This window comes from Microchirus variegatus, assembly GCF_963457635.1.
Source record: "Microchirus variegatus genome assembly, chromosome: 2".
Lineage (NCBI taxonomy): Eukaryota > Metazoa > Chordata > Actinopteri > Pleuronectiformes > Soleidae > Microchirus > Microchirus variegatus.
In genome coordinates, this window is record NC_139803.1 from 36735019 (window position 1) to 36754097 (window position 19079).

Here is a 19079-nt window from a genome sequence, read left to right on the forward strand (position 1 = left end):
AAAGTTCTTTCTGGTACTGACAGAAACACGCCATTGAAATCATCACCGAGCCTCCACAGTTTGTTCAATGGCAGCACCAACTGCCCCCTGGTTCCCAACATCACTGTCACTGCCAGGGTTTCAATTTGAAAGCACCATCTGAGAGTAAACTGGTATTGTATTGGCGGCTTGGTATTTCCTTTTTGTAAACAGTAAGGATGAGTAAACTTATTCAACTGGCTGTTCAGCAAGTAGTAGCAGTAGTAGCAAAAAGGATCTTAAATAATGAATGGTTAAGTTGAAGACTGTCTCTTTTTTGTCCTGTCTTGCAGGAATTTTGGTTATGGCTGAGAAGATGCAGGAGGGTAGCTCCATCACTGGGAGGAGGAGGCCTGGTAAGATGAGAAACACAATAGGGTTTTAAATTAATGTGTGAATTACATGATTAACAAAGCATTTTTGTTTTAGGTTGGAGAGAAAACTTCAATGACAACTGCAAACAAATGGAAGAGGTAAGTGTTTCCTCACCTGGCTGAAGGAGTCGTATGCACTCATGAGTTCTTCTATGCGGTATTGCTCCAGCACCACGACGTTGGTCAGGTGGGGGCTACGCTGACGTGCACAGTCCACACAGTGAACCACATATGATTTCCTGCTGCTGCTCTCGCTCGTCACAAACAACAAATCGAACACCTCCACCTATATAGCAGAGGAGACAACATTCTCAGAATTTTTTTTTTTTTGTTACAAATAACGACACTAAGTTTAAGTATTTGCATTGCCTCTTGAGCCATCGACCCCTAAATTTCCTTGAAACAGTCCTGTCGGTAGGTTGACTACTGATCATACAGTCAATCCTATACTTAAGTCAGACTTTGGCTATTTCTCAATGTATGTAATTAGTCTTTCCTAATACATATATTAAGACTACATTTAAGGATGCAACGGTACAGTTCTCCCACGGCTTGGTATACATCACGGTTTTTGGGCCACGTTAACGGTACGGTTTCAATATCTTAATATAAAACTGCTCAGGCTAGGAAAGGCAATATTACATTGTAAAAATAATTAAAAGCACAGATATAATCACACCACAAACTTCATTTAAACAATAGTGCACTATCAGATCAAATGAAACGGCAAACATGAAACCACACAAATTAAAAATAGATAAAGTTTAGTGCTATCCAATAAAAATAAACAACATTTTACCCCACTCACAGAAACTACAACTACAAATACACCATGCAAGTGAAAGAGACATGAGATGACACTTGCTCATCACACGCTCAGGGAGCGAGTGTCTGTCGAACATCCAACTTCCCTGTGCTGCATAACAGATGCTTGCACACTGTGGTTTGTTTGTTGACATTCATTTTCTCATTCTCACCGTAGTCTACACTGAATCCTAAATGATCTCACACAGCGGACTTAAACCAAGACGGTGCCGCTTCAAACGATGCAGCCGATAAGCACATGCTCAGTGAAAACATGGCTACTGGAGAGAACATAATTTCAGCCCGATTATTCACCACTTTATCTTGCCGTTAGACAGCCTGTCCCAAACTTTTGTCTGCATTAAAAATAACCTGTAAAGATTATGTAGGATTATGTGACTTTGGTGAACCCAAAGGATTTAAAACACCAAGGTCACTAATGAACACATTTGAACGTACTGATGGAGGGATCAGCAGCTCCTGAATGGAATGAATTACTTTTGTTAAATGGCTAAAATTAGTCTTTCCTCATGTTCCCAGCTGGCAGCCATATTTGTACTGTGTGTGCCTGCCTGTCTCCTGTGTAAAGTGTACCTAATGAACTTACATCACATTCATTGCAGTAGTAGGCAGGCTCGTCCTTGACCCGACTCTGATATGAAATCTTCTTGCCTTCAGCCACCAGTTGGTCTCTGAGGATCTGGATGTGCTTCATGGACTGCAGCAGGCAGTGTCTGGCAGCAAGGTCAAAACAACAGTAAATCACTAAACGTGACATTTATTTACCTCGGTTCATCAAAGTTAATGTGTCAATCTGGAGGCTGGTTCCTAAAAAACTGGTGAATTTGAATAAACTTCTCAATTGTCTGAGAGAACTCACTTGAGCATCTTGTGTGTTTCTGGGTCTGTGACCTTGACAGTGCGTGCCAGATTCCAGGACACATGAATCATGGGGACGATGGACTTCACCTTCTTCACTTCATTCCACTCAAAGCGTTCCAGGGCCACCTGGTACTGATAACCTGCTTAGCACATGAAACATTGTTGAAGGATGAACAGTCTTCTAAAAATATTCTCTGTGTGTTGTCACTAAGTGGTGCGGACATACCGTTCAGAGGTCCAACGTTCCAGGCAATGTTATTGCACCAGCCCACAGCCTGAACCCAGTGAACAGTTCCAGCATTGATCCACACCAAGTCTCCAGGCCGCTGGATGAAGCGGTACACTGGGATGTTGGCCTTGTAAAGGTCCTCCAGCACCGGCCACCAGGACCCCGTCAGGTAGTCCACACCATGTCTGGGCACATGAGAGAATGGGATGAAGATAATTATGCTTAATAATCTGATGAGTTTATTAAGCATAATTATCTTCATCCCATAGACATCCTTTCCTCTGTCTACTCACTTTTCACAGAAGTCATTGATGGCCTGCCAATTGTTCTCATGGACAGAGAACCACTCACAGTCTCCAGGACCAATGTTGATGTTCACTGAGCAAAAGTTATTATTCTCTTGGTGACCTGTTAAATAAAGACAAAATGTCAATAGGAACTTTAAATAAGATTTAATTTTCTGCATTTTAAATAACTAGATTGTTACTTTATGTTTAAGATAAATTTAACTTTTTTTTTTAGACAGCAGCCATTTTGACTTTTTTAAATCAAGAAAAGCACAGGTGTTACTGATCACATCGACAATGGTTCAGTTGATACTTTTTGTGCTTGTTACCGATTTGCGTCGGTACTACGGAGTATTGGTACACTTTTAATGAATCGGTGCCAAATTTCAGTACCAAGAGCTACGTGTCGCGAGACTACGAGCGCATAACAGCAATAATGGGGAGTCGAAACCGATTAAAAGTGTGGCTGCATTTCACACAATTAGACGCCAACACCACTCAATGTAATATTTGCGACGTGAAATGCAGTGCTACTACAGGCACTATCGTCGGTAGAGAGCTTTGCTTGTCATTAGCCTTCCGTCTGTGGCTAGGGTTAGCCGTGTGGCTAACTTCCTGCCGGTTAGCTCCCAGGCGATTGTGTAAACACTTGTTTGTGCCAAGAGACACAGGGCAGACAAAAAAGAAGAAGTGTTGGTTATGGAAGACAGAGGTCTTGTTGTTGACCTGGTCCTAATTGTTCTATATTCATTACTCACTATCATTAATTTATGTTTATTTATTTATTTACTGTTCTTAAGTCTGCTTGATACAAAACTGAAACTGAGAAGTGTAGACTTTTTTACAACTGAAAGACATTTTAAAAGTACCAAAAGAAGGTACCGTATCAGTTCAATTATGTACCCATCCCTATCATGCACACCTGTCATTTTCCTATTGTGAGCTGTCAGAATGGCTTCTGTGCAAACAAATCATTAGTTATAGACACAGTCATGTCGCCTTACCCGGTGTGCGGCTCCCTGGAACTTTCATGTAGAGTTGGACAGTGTTCATACCAAGGATTGTGTGTCCTACATGGCTCAGCATGTTTCCACTGGATGCCACTCTCATGAAAGCTGGCAGCTTCTGTAACTCCTGAAGCTGAGACTTCCACCTGAATGCAGAGAAAGACAGCAGTTAAGACTCCATCAATCATCAGTCAGCTTATGTGATGTGTCAGGATCAAGCTGATCATGCTCACCTTTTGGGATCCGACAGGTCAATGTTGGTGCCAAACTTAATGATCTTCCCGACAGGTTTCTGCTCACCACTGAAGAATAGGAACATATCACAGGTTACTACTACAAATGACAAAACACTTAGGGCCTGATTTACTAAAGCTTTGCACGTGCAAAAACGTGTGCAAACTGGATTGCACACGCAGATTAGTGTTGATGCTGATCTACAGTGCGCAACGAGGAGTGCGTCCCTCAGACGGGCAAAATAGCACTCGCAATATGGGGCGTTTACACGCTATTTTGCGTGTGATGGGAGGAGAAAATGTAAATATGTTATTTTAGCACGCGCAAAGTGATCTATCAAACCTGAAACTGATTGCGGTGTTTATTTTTGCGTCTATATTTAGCACGTTTGAAAGGCAGGTCTTAACTGGCACAGCGGTGCTCGCACATGGCTGCGGTTATTTATAGTTATATTTGTAAATCAGGAAATTACGCTTTTCCAGAGCATGTTCAACTACGCGTTCACAGATGACGCACATTTATTTCTTATTTGGTATATCTGAATAAATTAAATATAGATATCCATAGCAGGATAAATGCGTGTTTGTACTGGTATGGGCTTACCTTGGTCTGCAGTTTGTGGTTCAAGGAGGGGTCGTACCTATGTTCCCTGGTTAAGACCAGAGGAACGGGGAACCCCGATTTACCTTAACGGGTCCAGCTCTAACCTGGTCTATTCTCGGTGCACGGCGAAGCGCAGGTGGCACAGTGCGCACACGTCACCAAAACCTCACAGGCAGGTTTCCTAACTCTTACTACTTCCAGTTCCAGACACATTTAAATGCAATAAATAATCACAACAATCACTATTTAATGTAACTATCTGAATCAGCTATAGATATATCATCTATATCGATTGTCCCGTCGCCTCTGACGTCAGATCAAAGGCTGTTGGCGCGCGTAATGGAAACTCAGCCTGACTGAATGAACACAGATGAAACCAGGGACGGACTGGGACTAAAAAGCCGTTTTGATGATCCGCTTTCATCACTCATCCATTGAAATTAGACCTATGTGTAATCTTGATAGAAACAGCAGAACTCGCTCCCTGGCAGCTGTCAGTGAGCTGCAGGTGAGTCAGGAGGAGAGCGCAGCACCTTCTTTTTTCTTTTTTTTACAGCAACATCCATTGTCCATAGTTTTCTTTGTTTAATACGTCAGGTAATGATGGAGCTGTCCAAAATACCGACGCAGGATTAAAATAATTATAATATAAAAAGGTCCTATGGACCCAGGGAACAAGGACGTCATATCCCTCGATCTCAGTTATCAGCTCATCGCTGAACGTCACTTTCTGTTCAGTGGCTTCAAATTGAATTCTGCGCTTCCGTTGAGTCTGCTCTTTCTCCATGTGGACAACTCTTGACTCGCGCAAAATCCTCATTTAAATAGGGCGGTCTTAACCACTTCTGCGCCTGTAGTCAATTGCGGCCGCAATCTTAGTAGTTCACCCGCAAAACATAATCCAGTAACAGGCGCAGTCTTTCTGCTCGCGCAAGCAATTTAGCGCTCGCTATTTGGAATCTTAGTAAATCAGGCCCTTAGTCAGTGTTTTAAGAAAGGTTAAATGAGTTTTCATAAACAAACTGCCATTACCTGCTACTTTCTTTAGAGTTCTCCTTAATGGGAGTTTCAGAACTGTTGGATGGCTTCTTCTCTTTGTCATCATCATCCTCCTCCTCATCATCACCGCCTTTCTCCTCCTAAAGACAATCCAATCATTTTACAGACATACACTTATAATATTATCACAACAATTCGCAGGTATGTATGAGATGAGGTGTACCTGCAGACTCTCTTGGAAGCTGGAGGCTTGGTACTGGGCGTATTTGGCGATGGTGGTGTGGGAGCGGCTGCTCTCACAGGGCCATGTCTGACCCGTCCCACTGGGGTCCCAATTTTCATCAGCAGGCTGCTGCACTTGAGTCCTCACCTCCACAGCCTGTTCTGCATTGGCCTCCACCAGTGACTTAGTAGAAAACAGCCCCAGGTCTTAACACAATGAAAGTGAACATTAGTTATAAACCAAACAGTTGAGCCGAGTCACAATAAAAATGACAACCAAACAGATAGTGGACCGTGAAAACTTACTAAGTCGTAGGGATCCAGCGAGGCCTCTGATGACAGTAACAGGATTCTTAGAGTCGGTACAGAACTGCAGCAGCACAGGGGAGAAGGCGTCTCTCTTACTCTCCAACTACACAGGGCAAAAATCATGTTAGATACACAGATAGACAGTCAGATACACTATAAATGTTTTATGCATGTACAGCGAATCCCCACAAGAGGGCACACAAGTATATTTGCAGAAGCATTTTTATGTCAACTGTGCAGTAAATATGATGCAAATGATGTCACACTTAATGTTTTAAAAGTAAATGTATTTGTTATGGTTGCTTTGTTGCACATTTGTCACCATAGTAAAAAGCACTCCATGTAAATTTGTGTTTGTAGTTCAAGTTGTAACATACATAGATACTGGGCGTAGGAGGGTTGAGCTTCTCTCTTGGTATGGGCTCCTCTGTGGTCATGATGGGCTTTAAAGAGAAGGCTGGGAGCAAGTAAGATTCTTTGAACTTCCCTTTGATCCTGGCTGCCCTGGAACAGGAGAGAAAGAGCATTAACACATATAAACATGATATAAACACCAGCCTCAGTGTGACATGCCAATTACAGACAATGATCCACTCGAGCATGAAATGTCTTCCTTACTTGCAGGACTTGATGATTTCACTGGCTGTATTCTTGATGCTGATTTCTCCCAAAGGGATTCTCTTTTCCTCCACCTCAGAGGCAATGAATGTCTCCCTGTCCCCACTCTCCACTTTGATAAGGCGGATCTTTAGCTCTTTGGGTGGCCCATCAGACAGAGCCTTCAGTTTCAACAAGTCGGTGGATCCTAATGAAGAACCAGCCTCAGAGCCTTTTTTGTGCTCAGAAGATCTTTCTTCAGGACTCCTTGAGGTCCATTCAGCATGCTCTCCTTCACTGGTAGAGCTGGCACCTGATGCTTCCTTGCGTTTCTTTTTGTCAGTGTCATGGTGACTCCGGTTTTTCTCTGAGCCCTCTTTACTCTGTAGGTTGAGGTCCCCAAGAATTCTGCGGTCCTTCTTCTCCTTGTGGCTCTTGCCTTCTTTGTGGCGTTTGTGGCTTGAGCTGGAATGGGTGGAAGATGATGATGAAGATGCTGTCGAAAAATCCATCTCCTCTCTCCTTTCTCTATACTTTTTTTCTGTTCTTTCTTCACGTTTTCTGCTACTGCTGTGGCCATGCTTCTTCTTCTTCTCTTTCTCCCTCTCTCTGTCCCTGTTTCTGTCTTTATCTCTGTGTTCCTTTACTTTTTCAGGTTTGTGGCTTTCATCTCTGTCCTCTGCCTTCTTGATAGGAAGTGACTGTTGACTGAGCATGATCTCACAGCTCTTTCCCAGCTCTGCCAGAGAAGACTCAGAGATGGTCATCAGCTGTTGCTCATCCTTAACCACCTTAATCGGCTTAATGGGAGGAATGCTCTGCTTCCTTATAGAGTTTATAATTTCTTCTGTGATTTCTCCATTATCTCTCCAGATGTCAGCATCCTCTGTTTTCAGTGTTGTGTCTTCCACTAGAGGAGGAGAGGACTTAAGAGCTGGGACAGCAGGACTAAATGGTGGATTTGTCGAATCCGATGTGGGAGAACCACTTTGCTGCTGACGGTAAATATCAGGACCTAGAGACAGTGAAGATGAATATTTGACCCCAACCAGAGCTGATGGAGGGGGTCTGCCAAAGGGCCCACCTCTGTATGCATACTTCTGGCTTTCTAACACTGTTGCTAGAGACTTAAACATGCTGTTTACTCCCGTTTGGTGAAGGTGGGGTCTTTGGGGTGGTGGAGAACAAGATGGGGTCTCAGAATCTTCCTCCTCCTCATCTTCATCAGCCTCACTTTTAGTCTGCTCAGGGAGGCCATAAAGTTTTGCAAGGTCACTGTGACGGTAATTGGTGTTTCCGACTCCCATTCCCATTTCTACTGACTGTTTAGTAACAGCTGAAGGGGGTTTGAGGTATTCCTCATCCTCCTCATTGAGAGAAGATGTCCGACTGCAAGGAGATGCCAGAGAGCCTTGGCGACTGAGCACAGGAGGGCTAGCATGAAGGTTGGAGCCAAACTCTTCCTGGTTGTGTTGATGCTTTGTTGCAGGAACCAGGTCTGGAGCACACAGGTAGCTCTTGATGGGCTGGACATGAGAAGAAAAGTTGTCAAGGAGACCTGTAGAGCTAGTCCTCTCACTGTCATACATCTCCTCTTCTTTTTTGATAGACTCGTCCAGCATGGCCATAATGTTTGCAAGACCATCAGGGAGCAGTGTTGACATCTCAGAGGGTTCCTCCTCAAACTGTGCACTGTCTGAGTCACTACCACTTCCTGTCACATGCTTGTTTAGAATTGAAAATGGTGGTGGATGGTTTTCTCTGGGAAAAGCCTGATACAGTTTGGGGGGCTCTCGAAGTGCCATGATAGGGAGAGAGTGATGGCTGCTTGCTCTCTCTCTTGATGCGTCTTTGGATTGGTTGGGTGCGGCTTGCATTGCCGGGGGCTTGTTGGGGTATACCGGCTTGTTCATCCCTGAGGTATTGTGTGTTGATGGGAGACTGAATGTCATTCCGCCATTGTTGCTCCACATCTCCCTCTGCCTCTGCTTTTCTCTGGCATATTCAGTCTGAGGTGTGAGAGGAGGAGGTAGCAGCCTCTCTGCAGGAGTAGTAGTTGTGAGCGTCTGACCTGGTGGACAGGGCAGGACACCACCACGACTTAGCCAGGGATATGTGGGTGAGGCTTGGGAATTGGGAGGTGATGGACCTGAAGCAGGTGCAACGACAGAGGAGAGGCGAGGAGGTGGTGGAGTTTGGGAGGAGTTGCTAGCAAGCAGTCTTTCCAGATTTTCAATAGCAGTCTGCTCTTTGCCTTTAGCACTGCATGCTTCTACCTCCATCCTCTTTTTCGCTTCAAGTTCTCTTTGTTTTTTCCTTTCTTCCTCCTGCCTCTCCAGCTCTCTCTTCTTTCTCTCCTGCACCTCCCTCTCTGCTTCTTGCCGTTCCCGTTCGCTCCTCTTCCTTTCGAGCTCCTTCTTCTCCCATTCTCGCTTTTTCCTCTCCTCTTCCTGTCTCTCAAATTCTCTCTTTTTCCTCTCCTCCTGCCTCTCCAACTCTCTTCTTTTCCTCTCCTCTTCTTGCCTCCTCTTTCTCTCTTGCTCCTGCCTCTCCCAATTTCTCCTTCTCCTCTCCTCTTCCTGTCTCTCCAGTTCTCTCTTTTTTCTTTCCTCCTCCTTTTTCAGCTCTTTCCTCTTCCGCTCCTCCTCCTGCTTTTGTCTCATCTCCCATTCTTTCTTCCTTCTCTCCTCTTCTCTCAGTTTTTGCTCCTGCTCCTCTCTGTCTCTCCTTCTCCTTTCCTCAGCCTGCATGTGACCCTCTAGCTCAGCATCAAGCTTGTCTAGAGCCTCCCCGATGGACTGGGGTACAGTGGTTAGAGCTGGTGGATTCATCTGGAACTGTGTTGAGACAGAATCCAGTTGACGACCCAATCTGGAGGAGACGATTGGACTGGAAGGCTGATTCACAGAGTTGAGCACTGAGTGAGGAGCTGGGCAGTATGTGGAAGGAGAGTGAGAAAGTGGATTTGAACCTCTGCTTGTTATCACACTGTCCCCTGCTCTCTGATGCCCTGAGGAGAACAAAGAAGGTGAGGAAAAGGCAGGAGGATGTGCCACTTCAGCCTGAGGATAATACGACATCTTCTCTTTTATGAGTTGGGACCTGGCCTGTCCCTGTTGTTGTAATCTAGGCAGCCCCTGTTGCTGATGCTGAGTGACAGTGGGAACTTGTCCTCTTCTTTGACAGCCTGCTTGCTGTGCAGCATCCAGCTGAGAGGTGGCGCTGATGACAGGATTGATGGAGGTTTTGGGTCTTGGCTCTCGCCCTCTTTGCCAACTGCTGTTACTGTTGCTATTGTTCACAGAGCAGCCAGTAGAGGGAGATGTGTTTACTGTGACCCCTCTGGAGCTGCTGAAGCCACCAACAGAGTTGGAGGTCTGGGATAAAGGAACATTAGGGGTAATAACAGGTGCTCGGGTAGAGTTGGTTGGGGGCAGGGAAGGACTGATGTGATGGTGATGCTGGGAAGGAACCCGACTATCCATGACCTGATTGTGGCTCTGCTGGTGCTGAGGTAGTAGCCCTGGAGGCCGGAAGATGCGTGACTCCTGAAGAAACAGAGATGTGAGTGAGTGAAAATGATGAAGAGCCGTTTCTGGGTTACAAATAAAATTTAAACCTGTTTATAAAAACACTCACTGCTGCTTATCAAAGTATTATAATCCTAACATGTAAAAAAAACCCTGTTATGATTTCATTTAAACATGGTACATATGAGCTACTGCATAAATGCCTTGTACTCACCAGGGAGTGACTACTGGGCCTGCTCTGGTATCTCCAGGCCTCATGTGGCCGGCTTTGCTGTTGCTGAGATACTGAGGTGTTGCTGGCAAGAGGAGCAGGAGGAGGGGGAGGAGGAAGAAGAGGGGGACCCTGGTGCCCCAGCCCTGGATGAGGCTGGAAGTGGCTGTAAGGCACACTACTGCTGCTCTTGCTGGTTCCAGGGGGGTTTGCTGGTGAAGATTGCCCATGTGGATCTCTTTCCCCCCTGGTTAGGGTAGATGATGAGTAAGAGGTAGCTTGGCTGCCACCTTGGCCCCCAATGGGAGGGCCTCTCTGGTTGTGAGAACCACAAGCTTCAGTGGACTGGCAGGGTGGAGCCAGTCCCGGTTTGGAGCTGGGGGTAGGGTAGGTGGAGTTAGGGGACTGATGGTTTACAGCCTGAGACTGGAATGTGTCTTTCTGGGGCTGAGGAGCACATCCCTGGTTGTAACTTCTTGGAGAAGAGTTTGGTGTAGGGGAGAGGTTTGAAGAGGTGGAAGAGACAGGAGAGGACTTTTGGGTGTAGCTGCCCATTCTGTGTTTGTTGGTTTCCTGTTACATCATACAAAAATAGCAAGAAGCAACAGAGGATGATTAGTGACAAAACTATGACAGGTTCTGATCTCTACTGCACTCAACTAAACATGAGAAAGGAAATCAATGTTGGGCTTCAACAGAGCAATCCTCAGACAGCTAATAAAATCAGTTAATGTTTATGACAGCACTCAATCCAATGAAAGCTTTCTTATTGACTATGTTCAGCTGTAAAAAGCTAACCCCTGGCTGTATGTTCAAATAAGTAATATCTTCTTACAGTTCGGACTTGGAACTCCTGTGATGGGTTGCAGTCAGAGGTGTGAGGCTGCCAGGGAGGGTTGTCCTTGTGAAGAGGGTTCCAGAAAGGTTTTTGAGGGGGATGGTGGAGTGATGGCTGCTGCTGAGACATGGGTTGGCCACGACCAGGGAAACGCTGTAGCCCAGGATGGGATACCTGCACAGAGAGCGGGACAATACAGTTTAGACCTTGGCACCAAAATGTTGCCAAACTTAATAATTGCAGGATATTTGTTTCGTTCGGATCCCTATGCACCCGTCTCTTCATTAAATAGATGAGTATTCTTTTGTTTTACATTATAGAACAGACTTGCAAAAAGTACAAACCAAAATAAATAAAGAGAGCTTAAGCTATCAAAAAGTGTTGTTTTGGTATTAAAAGAAAAAAATGTGGGCTGTGCTCCATACCTGATCTGAATTCCTTTTCTTCTTGCTGGGGCTGGGACAGTCCTCTCCAGTAGGAAGATGGGATGATGGGTGCAGGGATGGAGGAGGAGTGTGCTGGATAACTGAGTGCTCTCCTAGCGGAGGTCCTGGTCTCTTCAGCTGACCCCCTAGCATCTTCCCTGGATAACCCCTCTGCTGTAAACAGAAACATGAAGGATGAGTATTTAAGCAGATGAAGACAACTGCAGTAAAATCTGTTTAAGAACATTCCTCTGCTTAAAAATTCAACCAAGGCTCTGGCAGTGGTCCTGACTGGAGTTTCATCTGTGTGGTTGAAGCACAAATGACTGCCAAAGCGTGGATTGTTTTGTGTCTATACAGATGATGAAACATGATCAAAGCCAATTAGAGAGCTCTTACCTGGTGCACCTGAGCCCACATCTCATCTCCCAGCAATTGTGCACCCCGGGGAACATGCTGCTCCTGAGGACCCCCAAACTAAACCAGATAGCAAAGAGAGAAAGAAAAAGAAAGTGTGATCAGAGTCATATATCATCTATGGACATCTAATTTGCACTGGTGTGAATGTGGCATGCAGTCATTGTAGCATTATTCCTCACCTTCAGCAGTTGACTGGGCCGTGTGTGAGGAACATGTGAGTTGGGGGGAGGTCCACCACTGCCAGCATAGCTTCCATTATGAAGACGAAGAGAGTGCTCATTGGGCAGGGGCACACCAGGATGTCCTTGAGGAGGGAGGTGGGATTCATATAGCTGACCCAATTGTTCCCATGCTCTGTGAGGAGGTGGAGGATGAAGATGAGGAGGTCTCTGCTGCTCCCTTTGCAGGCCTGGTAACACTGGCTGTGGGAGCTCAAGCTTCTCACCTCCTCTCATGTGCCTGCACAGCCAAAAAAGACAAAACAAGATGTAAATGTCACACTTTGCTTTATTGTGGCAAAAAAATAAAAGAAATCTCACCCTTTATTCAAAATTTGTTTCTAATGATTCTGTACATGTCTTACCCATTATTAAAGTATTTACTGGGGTGGTTGAGTCCTCCCATAGGACCAGGAGGTAGATGGGGGAGGAGCTGGTGTTGGTTCATCCCAGGTGGACATCTGATAAAGAACACAGACAGCACACACAGTAGTTGGTAAACATATCTTTTTTGCTTTTACTCTTGGTTGTGTATAGAGTGTAGTGTGAGCTGTAACGCCAGTTCCCCTGTACGGTCATGAAATGACAGGTTCAACCTGGTTGATTCAAGTTAATGAGGAGGTTTGTAAAAGTGTGTGTGGAGATGTTGTCATGGTTACAGACCTGGGAGGTGGCTGCCAGGCGCGGCCGCCCACAGGAGCCCATGGTCCCCGGTTGAGTCCGTCCAGAGGGAAGGAATCCCGTGTGCCACGCCCGCCGAACTGCTCTACTGCGTGATGCATTCAGCCTGTGAATGTAAATGATGCAGTCATATCACAAATGTATGGACATGTGCTCTGTACAGCAGCATAATGAAAAATAATATCCTAAACATCTATCATGTATTTCAATAGTTAGGCATTGAGGGCTAACCTCAGTGTTTGTTTGCCTATTTAAATGATATATAGATATATAATAAGGGGTTTAACCAGACATAGTAGTTTAATTACTTTTAAACTGCTGCCATGCTGTTGTGCTTTATAGTTAGAAGTTACTGCGTACCAGAGGGCTCATACATACCAGAATAGCTATGTGTGTGAAGCCCTCCACTGCAGCACAGAGAGGGCCTCACTCCAACACTGAGAGTACTGGTACTGTCCAACTCTTCTGTTCTCAGCACCAAGAATCCAAAAGCCTATTGGCTGCAGACACAGAGAAGAAAGAGTTAAGCCACTATGAGAACAAGTGAGATACAGATACACAGATACAAATTCTTAAATAGTAAAGACTTCTTTGTCTGCAGCTGAGTGCTATGTATAAGTAATCCTGTAGGAGGCGACAGTAAGCAAGTTGGTATTGAAAAGGCTTATTGCAGAGGTCCAGATGGCTCAGTGGGGAGCTCACCTATGAAGACAGACCTGGGGTTACTGTAATCCCTACCATGGGCCTCCTGATAACAAGAGACAGAGGGAAAGACTAAGAGTGAGAGGCCTTGGTCATGTGCCAAGTGTGTGTGTTTGTGCACAAGAGTGTGTGGTGTTGGAAGCATTGCCAAGTGTGCAAGCTGCATGGTTGTGTCAGTCTTGTACAGGGTGAGTGTATGTGAGAGAATAGTGTGCTCTCCTTTAAGTGGATGATTATGTGTGTGTATGTGTGCCCAATGGATACACTAAGGTTTAATCTCATTACAGCAGGCGTGATGGAGAGGGAGAGGGGGCAGCAGCGACAGACGGTCTGAACAGGATGGAAGGATAGATTAAGGAGAAAAGCTAGACATGGAGAAGAGGGAAAGGATGGAGGGAGAAAGAGGTGGAGTGGAGAGTAGGAACAGTGCCACGAAAACGCCCACACACCTTCCTAAACTCGCACATATACACACATACACACGCACTGACACAACACAAAAGGAAACGGTTGAACGGAAAAGACATAAAAGAAGCTCAGAGATAACTGGCTTCCCTCTCTGCTTTCTCAAACACACACACACACAATACAGAAGGTGTCAGGATACAAAGAAGCTTGATTCAAACAGACAACAAAAGAGGCTCAAGAGGATGTGTTTATATCTGTACATTCAACAATTCTGTTGGTGTAACAAACACGATGAAGAAGATAAAATAACTAAAAAAAAAATCTTCATTTAGACAGAGAAGCTAGGGTCTCCACAAACAATAAAAATCCCATCTCAATACACCTTCATGCCTTGAAATAACAGTACCATTAGACACCTGGACACACAATACAAAAGACAGAAGGTGTTGAGATACAAAGGAGTTAGTGTGTCCATCTGTATTTGATTTCCATCACGCTGTAATGTAATAGTGTCCCTGTAATAGGCTGGTGACGTGTCCAGTGTGCACTCACTCCCAATGTCAGATGGGTCATACTCATACTTATCCTCAAAGGACGAGTGGTATGGCTGAATAATTCATAGTTTTCACATCAAAAATCCCAATTTGAAACAACTTTTGCTCATTTATCAATTTGTGATTGTTCCATTTCAATAAAGAAAAATGCAACAGATTAGATTAGATTCATATCTTTCATTCTTTTTATCCTTGCATTCAATTATGGTTGTCAATGGTGGTAATGTAACTCTAGGCTTGTTGTACAGGAACTACACTGATAACATTTTCAAGCACAAGTGACACATAATGTGTAATTCATTATGGGAAAGAAGCAGATTTGCACACAAAGGCTATGATTCATTTCTCTTGCTCAGCACAGCACTCTTCCACTGGTTTTCCAAAATTAGCTCTGGTCATACGCAGTCCTTCCACCCACCAGTTCCTCTTCTCTTCTTCCTCCCACTAACTCTGGATCTCTCTGCCTCTATTTAAAGCCCAGTAGGGAATATTTTAATCGCTGCACAATTTGAGCTTTTTTAGGAGCAGTTATACACAGTGAGAAACACACACCACCATAGCTATCTCTTTCCTTCTGCCACATAGGAGTCATAATCATCATCCACCAGGCACTGCTGCTATGTAAAGATACTGGTGTTAACTGTCAAGACTGCACAACACACACACGTGCGCATATGTGCACACACTTTAATGCAGGACATACCTTTTAGAGTAGCACCAAGTTATTGATTCACAGTAGTATTGAGTCTCAGCTTGGGCTGCCAATCATCCCTCTGGGGTCTCTTCAACCCTGAAGATGGAGAAGACAAAAACATTCATGTCAAGCTGTCGTAAAAAAAACCTTAAGTCTCAAAGCACATGTTTTCAGTCAAGGCTGGGGGTGGTCTTTGATTTCACTATGAACCAAGGATCTCTGTGTCCTGCTGCTTCGCTAGCTTTCAACACAGTGAACCGTCACTACTCTCACCATGCCTGGTTTTCTGACTTCTGAGGTGACGCCTGCTCTCAGAGCAGTGTGGAAAACCTGAGGGTGGCTCAGAGGCAAAGGGGTAAATCAGCAGGGAGGCCGACACAATGGGAGCATGGGGGGTGCTCAAAGACACAAAAGTGAGACAGGCAGTTTAAGAGAGACACATATAAAGCTAGAGCTGTGCAGGCTATCAAGTGAAAGATAAATAAATAAAAAACACACCACATTATGGGGAGAGACAAAGACTAGCGCGAGACAGGTTTCAAATGAAAAAAATTGCAGAGAAAGATATAAAGAGAAATGAAAAGCTGGTTGTGGCTAGCGAGTGCAAACGGACACATTGGTGAGGTTGTAATTATGACTTTTATAGAGGGTGTGTGTTTACGTCTGTTGTAACCAAATGGTCGTCCATTCCAGCTGCTATCCTGGTTATCGCTCAAAACTCAAAGCCACTTCACCAGCACAGTGTGAGAAACTGGATAGTGTACACAGTCGGCAGACAGCGGTACATACCAGCTCAGGTTCTATCAGATGATACCAAAGCATGATCAAATAGGCTTATGTCAACGATGAGTCAGGAGTGCGAGTGTCTGTATGTGAGCATCACACATTTCATCTATTGGGGGAACCCCACGCTGACTCAGCCCTATCAGAAGGCTTGCCCCAAACTGCGTCCTCAAACTCCGCCCTCCTGGGACACCACTCACACTCAAGTGACCGGGGGCGTATTTCTGCACCATTGCAGATGTGACGACAGTGGGAATTTCTCAGATATAATTTCTGCTTCCTATGCATCTTACCGCATGGGTTGATTATAAATGTGTGTGTGTTTAGATCAGCAAACAGGACGTGATGATGAGCTGCAGGGGGTTTTCATGGCTGGGGGAAGGAATCAGACCTCAAATTCAAGAGAAATTATGAGGTAAATTATACAAAAATGTTATTCACTCTCATTACTGGCTCACAAATGTTGTGGTATATGTAATAATCCTGGGGAACCAAAAAAATGAAAAATTTATTTAGGTTATTTTAAGAATTTAAGTTAATTTTATTGCTTTCGTCTTTCAGTTTAACCTCAAAATAACCACAAAAAGTTGTGGTGTTTCACCATCAAATGGAGTACAGTGAGTACATGTAGGTCAATTGAGAGTAACTTAAATTTTGTGTATAGTATGAGAGAAGCAAATATCCTCATTACTGACATAATTCACTGTACATCAAAAATTTCCCATCATAGGCTGCATCATATTAAAGTGAAATCCCCCCCTCAACATCAGACATCAAAGAGTCTGGTTCCTGTCAACGCCTCGTTGTCGTTACACGAGTTAGTTATTGTTCTGACAGCACCAGCTATCAGCTGGGAGGCGGGGCTATGCAGGAAGCTCTGGCAAGCAGACAAAGCAGTGCCAACTGTATTCAACCACAGCAACCAAGAGGCTAGAAAGTAAATAAAGGTGTGTTTTAAATCCTCTGAAGTGTCCTATCAAAAGACAGACACATACAAAAATAATAAATAATATAATATACATATATATATATATAAAATATATAATATATAATACATAATACAAAAATATATCCACTGTCACTCAAACCAAAGTCACAAGCTTGTGGCTGCACACAGGAAAGCTTGAATAAGCACTAAAATGTGCCAGGTGGAAACAAATGGTTGAAATTGAGATGTTCAAATGATGCCTGTCTCTGTGTAGTAGCTTGAATATTATTATTCACCCTTACCTTTCCCTCCCAACCACTGGCCTGCAGTGGTCCACGTCAGATAACTACACTGAGGCCATAAGTGGAATAAGTGCTTAACAGTAAAATAACACGCGGCGTAGTAGTTTCACTTTATGAAACACTGCAATGTTAACCGACCCACTGAGGTTAAGAGCAACAGAAATACTGTATGACTAAAACAAGGATTCTTGTAGAGACCATAAGAACAAAGGCTGAACATAACTGAAAATGAAGAGTGTGAGGGGTAATGTCAGACAGCTGGAGTGTGTTAGTATCCCAGTAAAGTCCCTTGCAGAGCTTGTGTGATAAGGAATGACCAGATAAGGTTGGGAAAAGTGGCAAATAACAGAAAACAGAGCAAGGGAAAGTTCTGGAAGCAATGAGTTGCTTGTCGATGATGACGGATAAGGCCATGCTTGGTCATGTCTCTCTCTCCCTCTCTGTCCTCCCTCACACTCTCCAGTCCATTTGGCCATTACATAATCAGTCTCAGATAGAGATCTTGTTCAGAAGGAAACACCATGCATTTCTCTCACTCTCTTACACACACATAGAGAACAGCCAGCCCCTACATCCGTCTGTCCCCGTCTAGTTGCCAGGCTCCCTGTGTGTGTCCATGCATGCTTGTGTTTGTTAGTGTGTGTCATCAGTGCATATCAGCGCATGCCGTTCCGAGACGGTGACATCCTTACGCACAAACTTGTTTACACACACGCAACATCAGAAGACTGTTCCAGCCAGCACACACAGGATGATCTAGGTCAGCCGAGGACACGGCAAGCAAACACAGACACAGAGGCATTTGACCTCACTGATGGACGACTGTCTCCTCCTAGTATCCATCTCAGCAACAAAGCCCTCCGTCCAGGGGACAGAGTGACGAGCTAACCCTTTACCCAGTTACACTCAGTCCTTCGATGTTCAGCAGCAGCACACCGGCTAGCCATAACAGGCAAGATAAACGCTCCCATTTGTCTTTCAGTGTCTCCTCTTGGTTTATATGTCCCCCCCTTCACATATGCTCTACATTCAGGCCATGAAAGAAGAAAAAAGGCACCTAAACACAGTGGGGATACTTGAGAAAAATTCATATTCATCAGATTCAGAAATGAGTATGAGAAGCTTCATTTTAGCAGCCAACACTGACCAAGTGCTGTCTCAACTTAGTCGTTAGACGTCAGCCATGTCAACACACTGTTAGGTTTTTCAAAACCACCTCTTTTTCCACACGTTTTTATCTTTCTTGAAACATGCTTGGGTTCATTTCCGGACCCTCAGTGTCACACCAGCAAAAACAGTAAGTCTACATTTTCTGCTTGTGGCAAAAGAGACCCAACAAGTAGGGGAGGGGGGTATAAAAGGAAACATGAGGCTCCTCTTGTCTTCTGTGCTACCCACCCTGACATCTGGTCTGTGACTGACAACACACCAGCTTAGTGTGGTGCATCTCCTTTTGTGTAGCGGACACACACACACACGCACAGATCAGATGCACATGTGTGTGACGTTAAAGAGAAGGGGAACAGAGCTCAGGGAGAGGAAGCCGTCGTCACAACCACAGGAAGTAGGCCTCCCTGAGGGGTGGGGGGTGCATACGTGTATTTAAAATATAGAAATAAGGCTTTGGGAAAATGTCTTACGGCTGTAGCTTCCTGCTGAATAAATGAGATGTACTTTTGATAGTTAAAAAGTGTGTTTAAGTGATCCTGAGTGACTAACATACTTAATTATGTGAAATGAAACAAGAATAGTCAAGTCTGAATTTAACGCGTTTCACTCATGGCTTTGAAAGCACACCTCAGACACTTAGTCATCTTGTG

The 19079-nt window shown here is 44.5% G+C and overlaps 1 protein-coding gene across 1 annotated transcript; it reads right to left on the minus strand.

The window, feature by feature from the left end:
* Window positions 1-252: 252 nt before the first annotated feature.
* Window positions 253-12989, minus strand: kdm6ba (lysine (K)-specific demethylase 6B, a; the record flags this gene model as incomplete). The annotated part of the gene is made up of 20 exons (XM_083910405.1): window positions 253-371; window positions 508-678; window positions 1804-1930; window positions 2077-2218; window positions 2305-2492; window positions 2601-2715; window positions 3599-3747; window positions 3835-3903; window positions 5471-5577; window positions 5661-5866; window positions 5966-6071; window positions 6346-6472; window positions 6587-10113; window positions 10310-10879; window positions 11151-11318; window positions 11570-11743; window positions 11969-12046; window positions 12169-12448; window positions 12573-12668; window positions 12871-12989. 20 exons carry the CDS (start codon window positions 12987-12989, stop codon window positions 354-356), a joined length of 6537 nt encoding a protein of 2178 aa, XP_083766531.1. The 3' UTR covers window positions 253-353.
* Window positions 12990-19079: the final 6090 nt, after the last annotated feature.